Source organism: Canis aureus, chromosome 10, assembly GCF_053574225.1.
Source record: "Canis aureus isolate CA01 chromosome 10, VMU_Caureus_v.1.0, whole genome shotgun sequence".
Lineage (NCBI taxonomy): Eukaryota > Metazoa > Chordata > Mammalia > Carnivora > Canidae > Canis > Canis aureus.
Window position 1 is genome coordinate 68,048,014 of NC_135620.1, and position 19,160 is coordinate 68,067,173.

The 19,160-nt window shown below is 42.3% G+C and overlaps 1 protein-coding gene across 4 annotated transcripts; it reads left to right on the forward strand.

Annotated features, from left to right (window-relative positions):
* Nucleotides 1–4,683: 4,683 nt before the first annotated feature.
* Nucleotides 4,684–18,817, forward strand: ZNF483 (zinc finger protein 483). Of its 4 annotated transcripts, none has more exons than XM_077912890.1 (6): nt 4,684–4,810; nt 6,432–6,976; nt 8,686–8,774; nt 9,880–10,006; nt 10,379–10,474; nt 13,591–18,817. In XM_077912890.1, the coding sequence occupies exons 2-6, from the start codon at nt 6,589–6,591 to the stop codon at nt 15,141–15,143; spliced, it is 2,253 nt and encodes a 750-aa protein (XP_077769016.1). In that variant the 5' UTR covers nt 4,684–4,810; nt 6,432–6,588; the 3' UTR covers nt 15,144–18,817. The 4 variants fall into 4 exon arrangements, with proteins under 4 accessions (XP_077769016.1, XP_077769018.1, XP_077769017.1 ...); XM_077912892.1 differs by having other exon boundaries at nt 4,739–4,798; XM_077912891.1 differs by lacking the exon at nt 4,684–4,810 and adding an exon at nt 4,962–5,303.
* Nucleotides 18,818–19,160: the final 343 nt, after the last annotated feature.

Sequence of the window (19,160 nt, forward strand, 5' to 3'; positions counted from 1 at the left end):
AAAGTGTACCATGATTTCTCTATTTTTTTTTTAAGATTTTACTTATTTATTCATGAGAGTCATAGAGAGAGAGAGAGAGGCAGAGACACAGGTAGAAGGAGAAGCAGGCTTCATGCAGGGAGCCTGTTGTGGGACTCGATCCCGGGACTCCAGGATCACGCCCTGGGCTGAAGGTGGCACTAAACCGCTGAGCCACCCAGGGATCCCGATTTCTCTATGTTTTAATGTAATTTTAAAAATATATACATATATGCTTTACGCATATGTTTTTATATCTTGTATATTTTATTATAAACAAAAAATGTAATTTATAAAACAAAACATACATATGTATTTTTAAAATTTAAAAATTAACTACAATTGACATATGACATTGTATTCTTTCTAGGTGTACAACGCAATTTACCAGATGTATGTATTATTAAATGATCACTACAATAAATGTAGTTAATATCCATCACCACACATAGTTTAAGAGTTTTCTTGTGATGAGAATTTTTAAGATCATCTCTCTTAGCAACTTCTAAACCGTAAGATTTTGTTAACTAGAGTCACCGTGCTGTACATTATATCCCTAGGACTTTATTATCTTGTCACTGGAAGTTTGTACCTTTTCCCCATCTTCACTCATTTTGCACACCCCCATATTATATTATATTTAGTGGTTTTTCAAGACAGCTTAGGCTCCCTGACATCTCTCAAACATCAAACATTTCTTGTAACTCCATCCTCTCTTGTCACCCTTGACTCATTTTTCTTCTACCTTTTTTTTAAAAAAAAGAATTTATTTATTTATTTGAGAGAGTGCACATGAGCATGAAGGGGAAGGGCAGAGGGAAGGGCAGAGGAAGGACAGACCCTCTGCCCAGTGTGGAGCCTAAGAAAGAGCCTGAGGGTGGGCTCTATCTCAGGACACCCTCCCCACCCCAATCACAACTCCGGACCCAGTCAGATGCTCACTTAACTGTTAGGCACCCAGGCACCCTCTTCCACCTTTCTAAAGTTCCCCTGATTGTATTATCATCTCCCCTCCCTTCTCCTTTATGTACCTCATCAGCAAACCTTTTCTATAAGGGCTAGCTAGTATACAGTTTAGGCTTTGTGGGCCACACAGTTTCTGTCACAACTACTCAACTCTGTCATTGTAACAGGACAGCAGTCATGAATACTACAGAAACAAAGGAGCATGATCATGTTCCAATAAAACTTTATTTACAAAAACAGTGGGCTGATTTGGACTAAGGACCATGGTCTGCTGATCTCTCATCTAGGAGCTTCCTAAGAGATGAATGTTGGGGACTTGTATGTCTCAAAATGTCTCCAATCTCCACCTGAAATACCCAGGATGCCTGGGATAGAATTCTAGGTTGGAAATAAGGACTCTTCAGAATTTTGAAGGTACTGTCAATTTCTTCTACCCCCCCCAAGGCCTTGTTTGCTTTAGCTCAGTTAGCTCCACTAGCCTGCAGAGGTAGAGCTCTGCCTTAAGATTTTACTCAGGCTCACTGAGCTATCTTACGTCATTAATAACTTTTTTTTTACATTTCTAAAAAATAAAATCAATTTGAAGAAGTTACTATGTTTTCCAGTTTCCTGTATCCAAGGAATAGCTTTTCCTAGAAATTTGGTACTAGGAAAATGTTTGAATCTCACGGAAACTTCTATGCTGTCTTTTATGAGACAATAGGCATTAAGTACTCCATTGTGAGTCACTTTTTGTCTTTTTTTTTTTTTTTTTGCCCACTTTTTGTCTTGATTGTTAGTGTCCAATTGCATTAAACTCCCATACCATATTCAATTCATTTGTATCCTCAGATGTTTAATAAAAGTGAATAAATGTGAAAGAACAGACAATGGGAAGGCAGTTATCTTGTCAGCTGTTTCAGTACTCGGGACTGAAGGGAAAGAAACAGTTATCTCCTTTCATTGGAAGGATATCAATAATATATATCTAGATGGGATATCTACCAGTACAGCCATCTTTACAAAATATAATCTGCCATAGAGTGCATAATTTTGATCATTTCTTTGTTCTCACCCATCAATATTTACAATAAGTCACCAAATCCTATTACTACTATATCTTGAATCTTTTTTAGCTCATCATCATTTAGACCACCCTCATCGTCCCACCTGGATTATTGCACAACTTCCTATCAAGACTAGTCTTTTTGCCTCCTACCTTATCTTTCTAATCTCTTCTCCATCCTGAAGCCAAAACAGCTAAAAAACAAACAAAAAGCCCACTTATTTGATTAAGTATTCCTTAGCGTGCTTATCCTGACTAGAAATCCCACCAGATTGCTTACAAGTGAAACTAATTTGTGGTTTTCTCTTTCTTTACTGCTGTATAATAACCCACCACTCTTTTTACCATGATGGTTGCATTTAATCAAAAGTTACGGTTTGGTTACCAGTTACAAGAAGGAGTCATTTTTTCCTCTGGAGATTTATTCGTATGTAGCATACCGCTCACGGAATATTTCAACTAGTGTATTTTTTTTAAATAATAAATTTATTTTTTATTGGTGTTCAATTTGCCAACATATAGAGTAACACCCATTACTCATTCCGGTGAGTGCCCCCCTCAGTGCCCATCACCCATTCACCCCCACCCCTCCCCTCCTCCCCTTCCACCACCCCTAGTTCATTTCCCAGAGGTAGGAGTCAACTAGTGTTAATGTTTCTCAAAGTGTAGTCCAAGGATCACCCACCATGGGCTTTGGAGGGGAAAGTCCCATGTTCATATTCAAATGAAGAATGCCAAAAAAACCCAAAAAAAAACAAAAACAAAAAAACAAAAAAAAAAAAAACAAATGAAGAATGCCATGTGATTCCAAGGCACATACAGTTTGAGAGTCACTACTTAAAGTTTCTCTGACTTGCCCTGTTAAACCTATGACCTATGAGTATAAAATTTATTTCATGTCTCTCTGTTTTATCCAGCTTCTCCTTGATGTCAATTTTCAGCCTGACAAGGAGAGGTGGGTAGAGGAGAAGCATATGTACTCAGACCTGGGACTGGGATAGCTTCTTCTTGACTGTGGGCAGTTTCTTCAGCCTACCTCCTGCCTGTTAAATGAACCCAGTGGTTCATCTGGTTGAGCTTGCTCTGTCCTTTTAAACTCTCGGGGCCTTGGGATGCCTGGGTGGCTCAGCAGTTGAGCGTCTGTCTGCCTTTGGCTCAGGGTGTGATCCCAGATTCCTGGGATTGAGTCCCACATCAGGCTCCCTGCATGGAGCCTGCTTCTCCCTCTACCTGTGTCTCTGCCTCTCTTTCTGTGTCTCTCATGAAATAATAAATAAAATATTTTCAAAAAAAATTTTTTAAGTCTCAGGGCCTTGACTCACTGTGGTCTTTCTGTCTAGAATGTTTTTCTTTTTTCTTTTTAAGATTTTATTTATTTATTCATGAGAGACATAGAGACAGAGGCAGAGGGAGAAGCAGGCTCCATGCGGGGAACCTGATGCGGGATTCAATTCCAGGACCCCAGGATCACGACCTGAGCCAAAGGCAGACACTTCACCACTTAGCCACCCAGGTGCCCCTAGAATGTTTTTCTCTCCCAACACCAACTCTCCAAAAGCCATCTAGTTATTAGTACCCTCCAAACAATCCTTCTGGAGTTTCTCAGCCCTTTTTGCTATGCCCCCAGGAATCCAGGCAAGCGTCCATTCATAAATTCAACAAATATACTGAGCTCTACTATGCACCAGGTACTGTTCTAAGGCCTGGAGATTGTGTGTCATGGAACAAACCAGATAAAGATCCTTACTCTTATGGAATCAGTATTCTAGTGATCAAGACAGACAAAAAAAAAAAAAAACCCAAAACAAGATAGACAGTAAGTAGTAAACAAGAAAATTGTGTGTTAGAAAGGGAAACAGGAGTAGAGAGGGGTGCAGTTCCAATTTAAGCAGTGTGGTGGGAGAGCTTCATGGAGAAGATCCGGAAGGCAGGGAGAGTGAGCCATATGGCTATCCCGGGAGGAGCACGTAGCCAGAAATGCCGGGAGGTTGGAAGGAGAGGGAGAGCAAACAGACCATTGTGACTGAATCAGTTAGGTCCAGGAAGATGCGAGGCAGGTTGCGGATGACCAGATTCTACCAAGCTTTGCCACTGCTTAAATTCGGGTTTTTCTCTGAGGGGAATGGGAAGCCTTTGCAGGGTTTTAAGCAAAAGACGGACATAATTTGTTTTTACGTTTTTAACTGTCTCTCCAGTTGGCAGTGTAAAAAAAATAAAAGAAAAAAGTGCACTCAATAGGCTATTGCAATATTGCATCCAGGGGAGGCAGGATGGGGTCTTGGACCATGGTGGCAGGTGTAAAAGTTACAAAATTAGCATGTGTTCAAATTCAAAGTGGCGGCATTCGTTATGGCTTGCATAGAATGCATCCCTGGTCTTCTGCAGTGGGGTTTTCCAGGCTGGATTCCAGGAAAGGGCAGGGAGAGGAGGGAGGGGGATGGTTTGAGGTTACCAAGGAAACCCAGCATCGCACATCTGAGAACCTGAGCCGGCTCCGGGCCTCTAGGCCTCTGGCGCAGCAAGAATTCTGCGGCCGAGCCCACCACCCTTCCCCACTGACCATGCGCAGCCGGCCAGGTGGGAGCCTATGGAAAACCCAGGACTCTCGTCGAGCGGGACGAACGCATTCCGGGAGTCGTAGTTCTGCGCCCTTGCGCAGGCGCAGTGCCCCCTCCCCGCCCCCCCCCCCCCCCCCGCCGGCTTGCGCGCGCAGCTCCTGCAGGACCAGTTTCTAGAAGCTCATTGCGGTGGCGTTGGTCCTGACTGCGGGTGCGGATGCAGGTAGCGGTCGTCCGGGGCCCCTGGTGTGGGGGCCTCGGCCAGGTCGCGCGGCCCCGGGGCGCACCCGGGGGGCGGGCGGGGGGGCGCGCAGGGAGCCGGGCGAGCTCACCGTGCACCCGGGGCCGCAGCCTCCGCGGGGAGGTGGGCAGGGTCCTGAATGACGGAGCTTTTCTCCATCCCCTCCCTGCGCCTACGGTCCGGCGAGTTGGGTCCGCGGACGTTTTGGGCGGGAAAATGCCTTGATGTGGGTGCAGGTGAGGGGAGCCCCGCGGTGAGTGCAGGGTGTTGAGCAGCATCCCCGGCTGCCCCCACTGGGTAGGTACAGTCGCCCGCTCCTCTCCCGGCGTGATAACCGAAACGTCTTCGGCGCCCCCCTCCCTTGAGAACTCTCCACCTGCGTCACATTTTCCGCGGAGCCTCCCTGGTAGGCTCCCTGGAGACCGGGAGCAGGTCTCAGCCCCCGCGCAGCCCCAGGTGCTCAGCGCGGCGCCAGGTACGTGGTGGGCGCCTAACATTTGGCGAAGGAATAAGTGACGTCATGCATGCTTGTGTGCCGGGCTGTGTGCTGCTGGGAGGTGGGCAGTTACGGGTATAATAGTCGCAGGAGGTGGAGAGTGTGCTTTCACCTGCCGCACTGTAGCACATCTCAGGTTGTACGGTCCCTTCCTGCGTGCCCTCTGCGGGTGGGGACCCTGCCTCATCGGCCCCCGCGTGTGCCCACAGTGTCCTGATGTTCAGTTATTTGCAGAGTGGAAGAACGCGTGTAACACAGCCTAGGCTCTGTGCAGAAGAGCACTGGGGGATCAGAGGAAGCTTTGTACAAGAGGTGACGGTTGAAAGGAGTCAAGTTCTGAAAGATGAGGGAGAGTTTGGTAGGAGAGGGGAAGAAGGCAGGTTCCAAGGAGAGGGAACCGCTCAGTGCAGAGGATGGAAGGGGTGGAGGGTGTGTGGGATTGGAGAGAGACTTCTTTATGACTGTGGCATCCCTCAGAGGCAGCTAGAGCTCAAGGGGTGAGGTTCCTCTGAGCAGGGTCTCTAGATCATCAAGCATGGCCTTTGCATTTGAATTTTACCTTGGGACTGATGGGGAGTGATAGGACCCAGTTTTGCATGTTAGAAAGAATCCTTAGGCTGCAGTGTGAGACTGGATTGAAGAAACCTGTGCTTAGGTGGATGAAGTGAATGGACAGGTTCTTAGGAAATAAAACTGCCAGAACTTGGTTATTGATTATGTGAGAAATTTGAGGGGCAAATATGAAATCAGGCTTCTGAGTTGGGCACCTGGGTGGGAAACGTGTGGCTCTTCACTGTGGTATGTCAGGAGCAGTTGAATAAATTTGGGACTGGATTCTCTTGGAGCAGTGACCCTTTTCTCATGCCTTTTGCTTATGAGGAGTATTTAGTCTGGAGAAATTTTTCTTGGAGGGTATCTTTAGTTACCCATAAATAACTCCTCAGCTTTTCACCTGCAAAAGAAAATTATTCCTTTTAATGTAGAGGTTGGGCAGGGTTGTTCTGGGCCTCTGGGTATGTTGATACATATCTGAACCAAACCAACAACAATGTTTTTAGGAGTAATAATTTGTTTTACTTACCTAACATCTCCTATTTTTTTTGACAGTTTCTGCAAAACCAGAAGCTGAATGAATGCTTGGAGCCTTTGATATTTTGCTGTCTCTAGTGCCTGTTGGTGGACTGTCCTGGTATTCAACTAGAGTCTACAGGGATTGGATTCCTGCTGCTGATACACACTGCAAGCTGTAGTACCCTTGAATAAGATGACCACCATCTCTCCAGATCCTCAGACTCTGGTCTCAAGTGAACCAAATAAGGTCCTAGGGATGGAAACTCCTGGGGATCAAGAAGCTATTCCGAGAGGAGACAGTGCTGACCCAGAGACTTTCAGACAGAGATTCAGGTGGTTCTGTTACTCAGAAGTGGCTGGACCCAGAAAAGCCCTAAATCAGCTCTGGGATCTCTGCATTCAGTGGCTGAGACCAGACATCCACACGAAAGAACAGATTCTAGAGCTTTTGGTGTTTGAGCAGTTCCTGACCATTTTGCCTGGGGAGATCAGGATTTGGGTAAAGTCACAACATCCTGAAAATAGTGAGAAGGTGGTGACCCTAATAGAGGATTTGACCCAAATGCTTGAAGAGAAGGAAGGTGAGATTTATAGATGGCAGGACTAAGGGAGAGATCGCCTCAAGGTGTGAAAGGAAACTCCCCCAAAGAAAGCAGTTGATTGCTGAAAATGAGTCTGAGTTTGGGGTTGGGAATGGCATAGGATAAGCCCCGCCTCTTACTGTGTAATCTAGGGCAAGCTATGTAACTTCTCAGAACCTTTATTTTTTTTTTTTTAACCTGGTGAAATGGGGTTCCAATCTGCTTAGTTTCTTGTGAGGGTTAAACATGATAAGGTATAATCCTAATTTCTTTCCTTTCTGTCTTGAGTAAGAGGGATTAGAACACAGGAGAGAAGGAGATCATCTGAAATTATTTGGAGTCACAAGCATATCAACCATTCCAGGCCTCAACTTCTGCCTCCAGTGGGCAGGAGCAAGTTTCTAGATTGGGGTGCCCATATTTGTGATGATGGAAATGGTTCTGCACTATTTTGCACTTTGTGACTAGGGCAAATAAGAAATTGAATCTTAAATAGCCATATGTGGTGATCGGCTACCCTATTGAATAGTGCAGTTCCACAGCATTAGAGGAGGAATAGTTCACTTGAATTTTTTTCACTTGTATTTTTTAAATTACATTATTATACATATACAAATGTATAGGATATAAACTGAGTTGTAACATATCATTGAAAAATATTGATAAAAAGACTTGTAGGGTTGATAGCCCTTTAGGGGCATGTGGTCAACTTTGTTAAACTCCCTCTAATATGCTATAGATGTTCCAAATGTGTGTAGCGAGTTACCATAAAGTTCTCAATACATATGTGGGACAGTTTGTATTCTGCAAAAAGTTCCAAGGTGGGGAAATGCATTTACCTCCACAGAGTTAAATTGTGGTCACATAGCTAATCGGTATGTTCAACATTTGGGTTTCCTGACTTCTCTGACTTGTCTGTCCTTGCAACATGGTGCTTCTCCAAAATTAGAGCCTCTCTGTGGAAGGCTTTGCAATAAAGAAGTTCGTGAATTGATTGCTTTAGCATTCGGTAAGAACAATTTCCTTAAGAGTCCCTTCTTTCTCTCTGATTACATAATTTTGCTTCTTAATTTCTGTTGGTTGTCTAATAAGCTTGCCTAGAATTCTTTCCATAAGACAGTAAAGGATGATTTAAAAAGTACTTTATCATTATTGGAAGAAGAGCTGTTGACATCTCAGGGTATGTCATTTATTGGTATGTTCAGATTCCTCATTTCTGTCTTTAGGCAACTGCTGGTGACCTCAGAAGAGAAGTCTGTTCCTGAGACCAGCTTGGTGCTTCCATTCAATAAGCAGTTCTCTGCAAGGCATTATGCTAGGCCTAGGAAGAAAACAAATGAACTCATAAAGCAAATATGCTGTTTTACCTTAGTACATCCTTTGAATATTTTAAAAACCATCCTGTAAATTAAACACATTAAAACTGTAGGTGTGTGGATTGAATGAAATCACTTATGGTGAGCTTAGGAATTGAAAGGGTATTTTATAGAGTAGGGGAGAAGCTTGGATTTTTAAAAAAGTGTATCCGTGGCTTTTATCTCAGTTTTATTTTATTTATTTATTTATTTTTTTAAAATCTATCTCAGTTTTAGAAAGAGTGGGAACAAATTTTTGTTTCTTCTGTACTTTTTCTCCAGAGAGACATGTATAAGAATTTCTAGTCTGAGGAATGCATTTGAAAGACTAGAGTGTTCTTTTCCCCTTCCCAGATCCAGTGTCTCAAGAGTCTGTTATTTCCCAAGAGGAGAACCCTGAAGAAAATAAAATGGTTTCTGTCCTTCGGAGAACTGAGTCCCCGGTAAGCTTCCTTTCACTGGTTTTCATTCTTAAGCGAATACTTAACTGAGCTCCTACTGAGCTCCTACGGAGTGGTATAAAGATACTAGAATAATGAAGACAGTTTCCTTCACATTCTTCACATTCTTTGAGCTCATTCTTCAGATGGTGTTTTACTTCACTTCCCAGAATTTGTCATACGTCTGTTTCTAAGAAAAACAAAAAATTTATTAAAATTCTACAGTTATTCTTGATAAAATTAGTCAAGTGAGAATAGAATTTTATTTCCTTAATATAATAAAAAAATCCCTAGCTGAACGGTATTGGAAAAATAAAAAGCAGCTCTCACAATGCCTGTAAAGATAAAGATGTCTAATCATGCTGCAGTTGATGAGCTTTTGAATATTCTAGCCGATGCAGTAAGATAAGAAGGAAATGAGGTAAGTATTGGTATGTAAGAGACAAATGTGTGTTATTTGCAGATAAATGGTCTGTTTGGAAAACCTCTGAGAATCAACTGAACAACTACTAAAACTCACGGTAGTTGAGAAAAGGGGCTGGTTACAAATCAATTAGAATAATTTGTAATCGATGAATTACAAATCAGAAAAAAAGTATTTTTATTTTCTGTAAAGATTTTATTTATTTATTCATGAGATACACAGAAGCAGAGACACAGGCAGAGGGAGAAACAGGCTCCCCACAGGGAGCCCAATGTGGGACTCTCTCCAGGGACCCTGGGATCACACCCCAGGCCAAAGGCAGGTGCTCAACCACTGAGCCACCCAGGCGTCCCCCAAAATTCTTTTTTTTTAAGATTTTATTTATTAGTGTGCATATGCATGCATGAGTGGCAAAGGGGAAGGAGAAGCAGGCACCCCACTGAGCAGGGAGCCCAACCCAGAGCTCAGTTCCAGAACCCTGGGATCATGACCTGAGCCAAAAACAGACGCTTTTAACGGACTGAGCCACCTAGGTGCCCCGAAAAAGAAAATCTTGTTCGCGATAGTAATTCATACCTCCCTAGTAGACTGATAATGGCTTCCCAAAATATGTCCAGTTCCTAATCCCTGGAACCTGTGGATGTTCATCCAGTGCTGAAAGACTGTATTTCTTGTGACTGTTAGGAATCTGTGACATTCAAGGATGTGGCAGTGAACTTTTCCAGAGGAGAGTGGAGGAGGCTGGAGCCTTTTCAGAAGGAGCTCTATAAGGAAGTGCTACTGGAGAACTTGAAGAACCTAGAGTTTCTGGGTAAAGCTGTCTCTTAATGATCTAATGTATAAACTGTGTATCTTTTCATCCACTATTACTGAAAGATGAGTGCTATTAACTGTATTGATTAGGTATGCAGGGATAATATGACTAATCCTAAAAGTGGGTTCTGAAAATGTACTTTTCTGCAGTGTTTTCTCCAAAAAAGAGTTTCTGCTTCATTAAGCTGGAAGTGTTGAGTATCGCTGTGCTGTCATGCAGGGCACACCTTCCCCAGTTCCTCCTCATATACCAGGATTGATGTCTATATTTGATAGCATCTTCTCTTGGGGAGCCGGAGGCTGTGTGTGAATGCTGGACCACCTTTGCCCTGTGCAGAAACAGTTATTTTTTATTCTTTTCTCTGAGCAGGCTTTCCAGTTTCCAAATTAGATTTGATTTCCCAGTTTAAGTGGGTTGAACTGCCGTGGCTGCTGGAAAAAGAAGTTTCAAAAGGCTCCAGATCAGGTGAGTTGGTGAAAAGCAGACAAATTAAAATAGTTGCTTCACCAAAATTGTTTATGAGAAGCTTTTGAAATGCCGGGTGGGCTAGATGCTAAAACAGGAAGGTGATTAGGATATACCCCCTTGCTTCCTGGAATATTCATTTTAGTGGAGAGACCATTAGTTTAGTCCTCTGAGAAGTAGATGCCAAGGCATGATTAGCTCTACCAGGGACTTCTGGGGGAGACTTGCCATGAATGAAATGGGGAGGGCTCTCAGAATATAATGTGGGTATAACACACCTGTGAATGAGATAGGAAAGGAAGGAAGGTTGGGGAGGAAGCATCTTAGACTGATGCGCGGTTTAAGAAAATTTTGGCAAGGCCAAAGAAAAGTTCCCCAGCCGGAGTGGCCCATGAGGAGTGGCCCATCAGGAGTTCTGTGTCTCACAGAAATGGGCCTGCCCAAGGGTTCGTACTCTACTTGCCATTGACTGGGAGCAGCCTGTGGGAAAGTGGCCTTGGCGTGAATGCTGGGGTGGGCATCAGAGAGCAGCTCCTGGGGCCGTTATGTGAGCACCCCAGAGTTGGAGACCTGAGAAGCGTGTTTCTGTGGATGCCAGCATACAGATACTAAAACACAAGCTGTTAGTGGGATGTGTGCTATACTAACACCTGTATGTGGGGCAGTGGGAAATGCAGGAGCGATGGCTTAATTAACACATAAGTTGAATCTTGAAGGATAAGTGGGAATTCGTCCAGCAGACAGCATGGAGAGTGTGATCTCATTTTTGTTAAAAGGAAAACAATTTATATATGCATGTATATATCTCAATATACATAGAGATTGTTTTTTTAATGTCTCAACATTAATGTTAACCCTGGTTATCTTTGAAGGATTATATTTTTTCTTCATCTTTTATCTTAAAATTTAACAATAAGCATATTAAAATTTATGTTTAAAAAATAAATTATTGCTTATATATCAATACCTTACTATTTTTTTTAATTTTAAAGAAAAAAATCAGTAATTTCACTTCACTCTATTACATCTTAACCAAAGTCAACCTGTTGGCTGTTTTCAGTATAAATATGTGCCCCTCTTTCCTAGAAGCATCATGTAGATGTACAACTTGTTTAAAAAATTATTTACAGGGACATCTGGGTGGCTCAGCAGTTGAGCACCTGCCTTCGTTAGGCTCAGGTTGTGACCCAGGGTCCTGGTATCAAGTCCCACATCGGGCTCCCTACAAGGAGCCTACTTCTCCTTCTGCCTGTGTCTCTGCCTCTCTCTCCGTGTCTCTCATGAATAAATAAATAAAATCTTAAAAAATAAGTAAATCTTTAAAATAAATAAATAAATACAGAATTATTTACAGCAGACTGGAGAAGAAGCTCTTGACAGACAAAGCAGAATCGGTAGCTATAATTTATAAAATACTTAAGCAAAACGGTAAGGAGCGCAGTCTATTAAAAAAATGGGTGAAGACCTTGAGCAGATAGCTGACAAAAATAACTGACAAAACTAAAATTGCTGTAATCTTGAAATAAAAGTTCTAAGTCACTGGTCAACAACGAAATACACATTTAAAGCAACTGTACTGAGGTCATGATCTCGAGGTCAGGAGATTGAGCCCTTTATTGGGCTCCACACTCAAAGTCTGCTTGAGGTTCTCTCACCTTCTCTGTCTGCCCCTCCCCTCTGCTCATGCATGCGCATGTTCTTTCTCAAATAAATAAATCTTTTAAAAATGCACCAAATTTTTAATAATGGTTAATTTCTGGGGAATTGAATTTTGGGTTTCATAGTTAACTCTTTAAAAAATAGTTTTGTGACAGTGATGGTGTGATCTCATGATGAAGAGCCAAGATGAATGATGTGGTTGTTAAGTGAGTTCAGAGTTCTGAGAAGAGTGTAAATAGAGTATGGTAGTAGAGAAGGTTAGGATTTGAACCTGAGGCCCTAGGTGTTTGTGTTTGTGAAGGTGCTATGGGATTGCATTTGAGGTAGAGCAGACACTGAAAGAATAGGATTAAAAACACTGTAGTGTGGTAGGGACAGTGAATGGATGCTTGAATAGAGTGTATCCATAAGGTTGATAGGGCCAGACCGTGGTAACCTTTGAAAGTCTAGTGTATGCAATGCTATATGTCTGTGAGGTGAGGAACATCTTCTGTAAAGTTGGTGCTGTTAGGCTGCTTTGAAAAGCAGTGTGGTATAGCGATTAAAAGTAGGGGCTTTGTTGTCAGACTAGATTAAAAATCTGGCTCTGTCGCTTACAATACATGTGACTTTGGACAAGCTATTTACACTCTGTGTGCCTGGTTGTCACATCCACAAAACAGGGATGATATCAGGACCTACTTTATAGGGTTGTTAGGAAGATTTTTTTTTTTTTAATTTTTATTTAGATAGTTACAGAGAGAGAGAGAGAGAGGCAGAGACACAGGCAGAGGGAGAAGCAGGCTCCATGCACCGGGAGCCTGATGTGGGACTCGATCCCGGGTCTCCAGGATCACGCCCTGGGCCAAAGGCAGGCGCCAAACCGCTGCGCCACCCAAGGATCCCCTGTTAGGAAGATTAAGGGAAAATACAAATACAGTGGTTGATATGGGGCCTGGATTCAATAAACATTTGCACTGTCATTTTTATTTGGAAAGAGAATAGATTGGATCTAGAGAGAGCAAGAATGAACCTATTGCAGAAATTTGAAAGGAAGGTGAGAACTTGCATTTTAATCTAACTGTAAGGCATTAACTTTTCGTTTTCCCCAATATTTTTCTTTTTTTTTAAGATTATTATTAATGAGAGAGACAGAGGCAGAGACATAGGCAGAGAGAGAGAAGCAGGCTTCCCACAAGAAGCCTAATGTGGGATTTGACCCCAGGATTAAAACCTGAGCCAAAGGCAGACACCCAACCACTGAACCACCCAGGCGCCTCTCCCCAATATTTTTCTTAACCACTATACCTCGTTTCTCTGTATTACTTTTTCTTTCTCTGTTTCATAAGATTCTGAAAACCACCCAAGCCATATTCATATAATTCATAGTCCTTGCTATCTCTCTTCCTGTCTGAGTCCCAAATAGGACAGCTTCCTTTATTGCAAACAGAACACATTCTATTTGTTATTTCTTTTAGAGTGTGAACCTACAGGTGAATTGAAGGAATCCTTTCGAAATCAAGATGTTCTTCTGGATGAATCAACTTTAGATAAAATAATAGAAAGATGCTTAATGAGTGGTAATTATGGCTCCATGGGAGAGTCCCGGAAGCATGGTAGTAAGGAATATTCACAACTCGCAGTCACACAAAAGAAATCTCATGGGAGAGGCAGTAAGGGTGAGGAATTTGACCCAGAAAAGAGCCCCTTTGGAAGTAATTTCAGGCAAACCTCGGACATAATTAAACATCTGAGAGTCTACTTAAGGAAGAAATCTCGGAGGTATAATGAAGGCAAGAAGCCCTTTAGTTTTCACTCAGACCTTATTCTGAACCGCAAAGAACACACTGGAGAAAAGCCACGGAAATGTAATGAAGGCAGGAAAGTCTTAGGTCACTCTTCATCCCTCACCGAACATCAGAAACATCAGAAACATCAGAAAGTACATTTTGCAGGGAAGGCCCGGAAGTGCACTAACTGTGGGATAGCCTTTACACACAGCTCATCCTTTAAGAAAAAAAAGTCCTCTATGTGTGAAAAATGTTGGAAAATTTTAAATCGAGAAACAACCTCAGATAAAGATGAGGGAGCTGAGATGGGAGAGAAAACCCATAAATGCAGTAAATGCGGAAAAGCCTTCGGCTATAGTGCCTCACTGACCAAACACCGGAGAATTCACACAGGGGAGAAACCCTACATGTGCAATGAGTGTGGAAAAGCTTTCAGTGACAGTTCATCCCTCACGCCACATCACAGAACTCATAGTGGAGAGAAACCCTACAAATGTGATGACTGTGGAAAAGCTTTCACCCTGAGTGCCCACCTCATCAAACACCAGAGAGTTCATACTGGAGAAAAACCCTATAAATGTAAAGAATGTGGGAGACCCTTCAGTGACAGTTCATCTCTTATCCAACATCAGCGAATTCATACTGGAGAAAAACCCTACACGTGTAACAACTGTGGGAAATCCTTCAGTCACAGCTCGTCCCTTTCCAAACACCAGAGGATTCATACTGGAGAGAAACCCTATAAATGTGGGGAGTGTGGAAAAGCCTTCAGACAGAATTCTTGCCTTACTCGACATCAGAGGATCCACACTGGAGAAAAACCCTACTTGTGTAACGACTGCGGGATGACCTTTAGCCATTTTACATCCGTCATTTATCACCAGAGACTTCATTCGGGAGAAAAGCCCTACAAGTGTAACCAGTGTGAGAAAGCCTTCCCTACGCACTCACTCCTCAGTCGGCATCAGAGAATTCATACTGGCGTAAAACCTTACAAATGTAAAGAATGTGGGAAATCCTTCAGTCAGAGTTCATCGCTTAATGAGCACCACCGTATTCACACCGGAGAGAAGCCCTATGAATGTAGCTACTGTGGAGCAAGCTTCAGCCGGAGCTCGATCCTTGTAGAACACCTCAAAATCCACACTGGGAGGAGAGAGTATGAATGTAATGAATGTGAAAAGACATTTAAGAGTAACTCAGGCCTCATCAGACATCGGGGATTTCATTCTGGAGAGTAATTCTAGAAATACAGGAAAGTGGGGGGTGGGGTGGGGGTGGAATCTCATCAAATGGTCCCTTATTAAAACCCTGGGGTGCAAACTACCACAGCGTCGATTAGTAGCTACAACTTTGATGGGTTGGCAGCTGGTGAAAAACACTTTCTGCCATTCACCACTCTTCAGCAGATCATAATTAAGGTTGGTAAAGTCATGTGGAAAATGAAGAAAGCAGGATGAGATGTGCAATGATTCTGAAAGGCCAAATGCAAATTTAAAAAGCAAGAGGAGGCTCACAGGACCCACCCAAGAACCTCTACTTCTGGAGAAGGGGTCTTCTTCATATAATCCTTGCTTCTAGCAAGAACTGGGCCCGAGTCCTAACCTGGGTTCTGGGTTCTGTCCCCAGTCTGCCAGCCAACTCACTATATAACCTTGGGCACATCATTTGACGTTTCTAAGTTTGAGTTTCTTTACTGGTGGAATGAAGGGGGTGGGGCTCACGATTTCTAAGTTTACCTCTGATCCCCTATGAAGCTGTGGGAATAAGCTAAACACGTTTGGTTCATTGGAAGTTTCAAGTTTCTCTAGTAGGAAAGTACTCATTTAAGATTCTGGACTTCTAGCTTAGTTAGTGAGAATGCAGTATACTCTGAATGCCTGATGCTGGAATCCCAGAATATCAACAGGAAGGAGTCGGAGGAGCTCACACGGGTGTGTCTTCAGGGAATGTTCTCACTGGACAAAGTCCCCCAACCTGTTTTTCCCTCTGGGCTGTGACTGAGGGGATTAGGAATCTAGAGGACACATATTGGAGCCATCTCAGCCATGAGGGTACCAGTCCTGGGAAAGTAGGTTGGGGGCTGGGGAGGGGGGCGGGTGGGAGGAAACGGGTGCTGAAAACAGAGCTATTCTGGATGGATTATCTTTTACAAAATAGAATTCTATTTTTTTAAGAGTTTGCGTATCCCAAGCACAGCCCCCCCGTAATCGGAGTGGAAACGTGTATGGTGACAAAGCTCACAAGTTAAGACTGGGCCGTTGGATATGTGTTGGTTGGTCTGCATGGTAAGGGGTGTGTGTGTGTGCGTAACTAGTTGTCACTACTTAAAAATAGGAGATTTCATACCAAAAAAAAAGGCTTGCCTTGAAAAATTATAAGGGCTGACACCCCTGGCCCATATTTTTAGTGGAGTAGTCAGCTGGTTTGGGGTAGCAGCTGCTACCTTTACACAGGGAATCTAATCCACTCTTCTACTGGCCTAGTTCTCTAATTTATAGGACCTGACTTGCCCCATTTCGGAAACCTGATACTATGATCTCCTGCCATCTGGAGAGTATGCGGTCTAAGGTCTAAGGAGACTCCATTGATAGTAAAAATCAGAAGACTGTACAAATCCCACAAAATTACTTTGTCAGTTAAATGTTTTGTTGTGAAAGTAGACCTGAAAAAGAGAGTGAGCAGATATTTGTGGATTATTTCTTCTGAATCCCATTGGTCGGGTGTGAATACTTTTTCTGACTGAAAAAGGAATGAAAACCCTGAGTCAGGTTTAGATCTCAAGTCTTTGGGTTCTGGAGGCACCATACAATATGGTACCAAAAAGTTCCTAAAGTTGAAACTTGAGGGCGCTCCTAGATAAATGAGAAGGAAAACCGAGAACTTGGGGCTTATGGAAGGGAAGAGATCCTTAATGCTGATCGGAGACTCAGCAATATTTGCTGTGATTTAATAGGTTTGTGATGCTACCTCTGGATAATGCTTTTGGTTTCTTCCCAATACCCCAACTCCCCAACCCTCACCCCCCATCCAAAAGCTTGTGGTTCAGACACTGCTGTGTGGTAAACAGATCTGCGTAGTTACTGCTAAACGGACCAACCAGAGACATTCTAGCCATGAAAGGAATGTGGCTTATGAGAATCCTTCATCCTGGTCTATGTTTTTTTCTGAGCGTATATAAACCCTGGTGGGTTTTTTCCCAAAAAGATACAATTTATAGAGAGAAATGTGTAAAATTCTTGAGGCATGTTCCATGATGTTTACTGATTACATCCTCCAGCATTCATAAGAGGATGTTTTATACCAGTATCAGTTGGGTATCTGGAACATAGGGGTTTTCCTTAACAAGTTTATCTGGGTGTAAATTACCTATAAAAGTCATTTCAAGTGTACAATTCAGTGAGTGTTGGCAGATCCACTGAGTTATACAGTCATCACCATAATCCATTTTCGGAACATTTTACCACCTCAGTAAGATCCCCATTCCCACACCTAGTCTCAGGCAACCACTCACCAGTTTACACTCTTGTCTCTGTAGAGTTGCCTTTTCTGGACATTTTATACAAATGGGATCGTATGTGGTCTTTTGTTTTTCGTTTATGTATTTTCTAAACGTGTGTTGTAGCAAATCAGTCCTTTATTTTTATTATTAAATGATACCCTATTTTAGGGGTACACCATATCTTGTCCATTCACCAGTTGAAGGACATTTGGGTTGTTTACAGTTTTTGGCTGTTAAAAATAATGCTGCTTTGAACATTGACGTGTAAGTCTTTCTGTAGACACATCTTCATTTTTCTTAGGTAGACGCCTGAGTGGCTGGCTCTTATGGTAAGTTTTTGTTTAACTTTTTAAGAAATTGCCAAATTGTTTTCCAAGTGAGTACATCGTTTTTCATTCTGAACAGCGCTGTATGATCCCCTACAATCTGGGAAATACATATCTTGAAATCTAAAGAGACTCCGTTGATAAGTAAAATTCAGGAGAAGAACGTTAAAAAATCCTACAGAGTGACTTTTCAGTTAAGTTTTCTTTGTGAAATTAGACCTCAGAGGAATACAGTGTGCAGACATTAGAGGATTACTTCTTGAGAATTTCATTGGCAGAGTCTGAATGATTTCTAAATGAAAAGGGTACTAAAGCCCTGAGTCCAGTTTCTCTGCATCCTTACCAGCCCTTGTTATATTGTCTTTCTCGTTAGTGTCCCAAGGGTTGAAATGGTATCTCTTTCTGGTTTTAATTTGCATTTCCCTGATGGCTAATAATGTGGAGAATCTTTTCGTGTCGTATTTTTTTTATTCTATGTAAAAGTCCTTTCTCCAGTAAACTCTCTAAGTACTAGCCACAGGAGAGCATCCTCAAACCCGGCTTCACGATATTTATCAAAAGCTCAATAACTGCTTATGTATGCTTGCCAAAAGGATATTTGATGTGGGCCATCACCTAAGTACTTAAATTCATTTTTTATATCCTATCAGATCATCAAGAGATTCTAAACTTCTTTTGATCCCTTACAGAATTGTTTGTATTAACCAGTATTTGACTTAATACCGTGTATGTACGTTGACAGATGTTAAAATCAGCCCTTTAGCACATTCTACTTTAAAATGAAGACCTTGCTTTTAAAAATGTTTCTTCTTAATGAGTTTCTACTGAAGAAACTTCTTTCAGGTCACAGGACGAGATAAAGCTTCTCCTGTCAGTGAATCTACTTTTATTTTACTTATTTATGAATTCATTTTTAATGTGGTAAAACATACATAAAATGTACATTTTAACTCTTTTGGGATTCCAACTCTGTGGCCTGAAGTATATTCATGTTGTGTGATCATCCCTACTGTGTATCTCCAGAACTTTCTGTCATCCCAAACTAAAACTCATTAAACACTAAGCCCTCATGCTGTCCTGCCCCCCACCCCTGGAGACGACTATTCTTTCTCTTTCTCTGAACTTGAATATTCTAGGTACCTCATATGAATGGAATCATTGAATATATTTGTCCTTTTTGCGTCTGGCTTCTTTCACTTAAAGTCAGAATTTCATTCCCTTTTTAAGGCTGAATAGTATTCATTGTATGCATATACCATGATTCATTCATTCATCCATCAGCAGACATTTGGGTTATTTCCACCATCTCGGCTACTCTTAGTGGTATAAAATAGCAAGAGTCCCTGTTTTCACTTCTTCACAGATGTTACTGGCATCTAAAATGGAGACTCTTTTCCAGAAGGTTTTCCGCTTACTTCCCCTAGATCCCG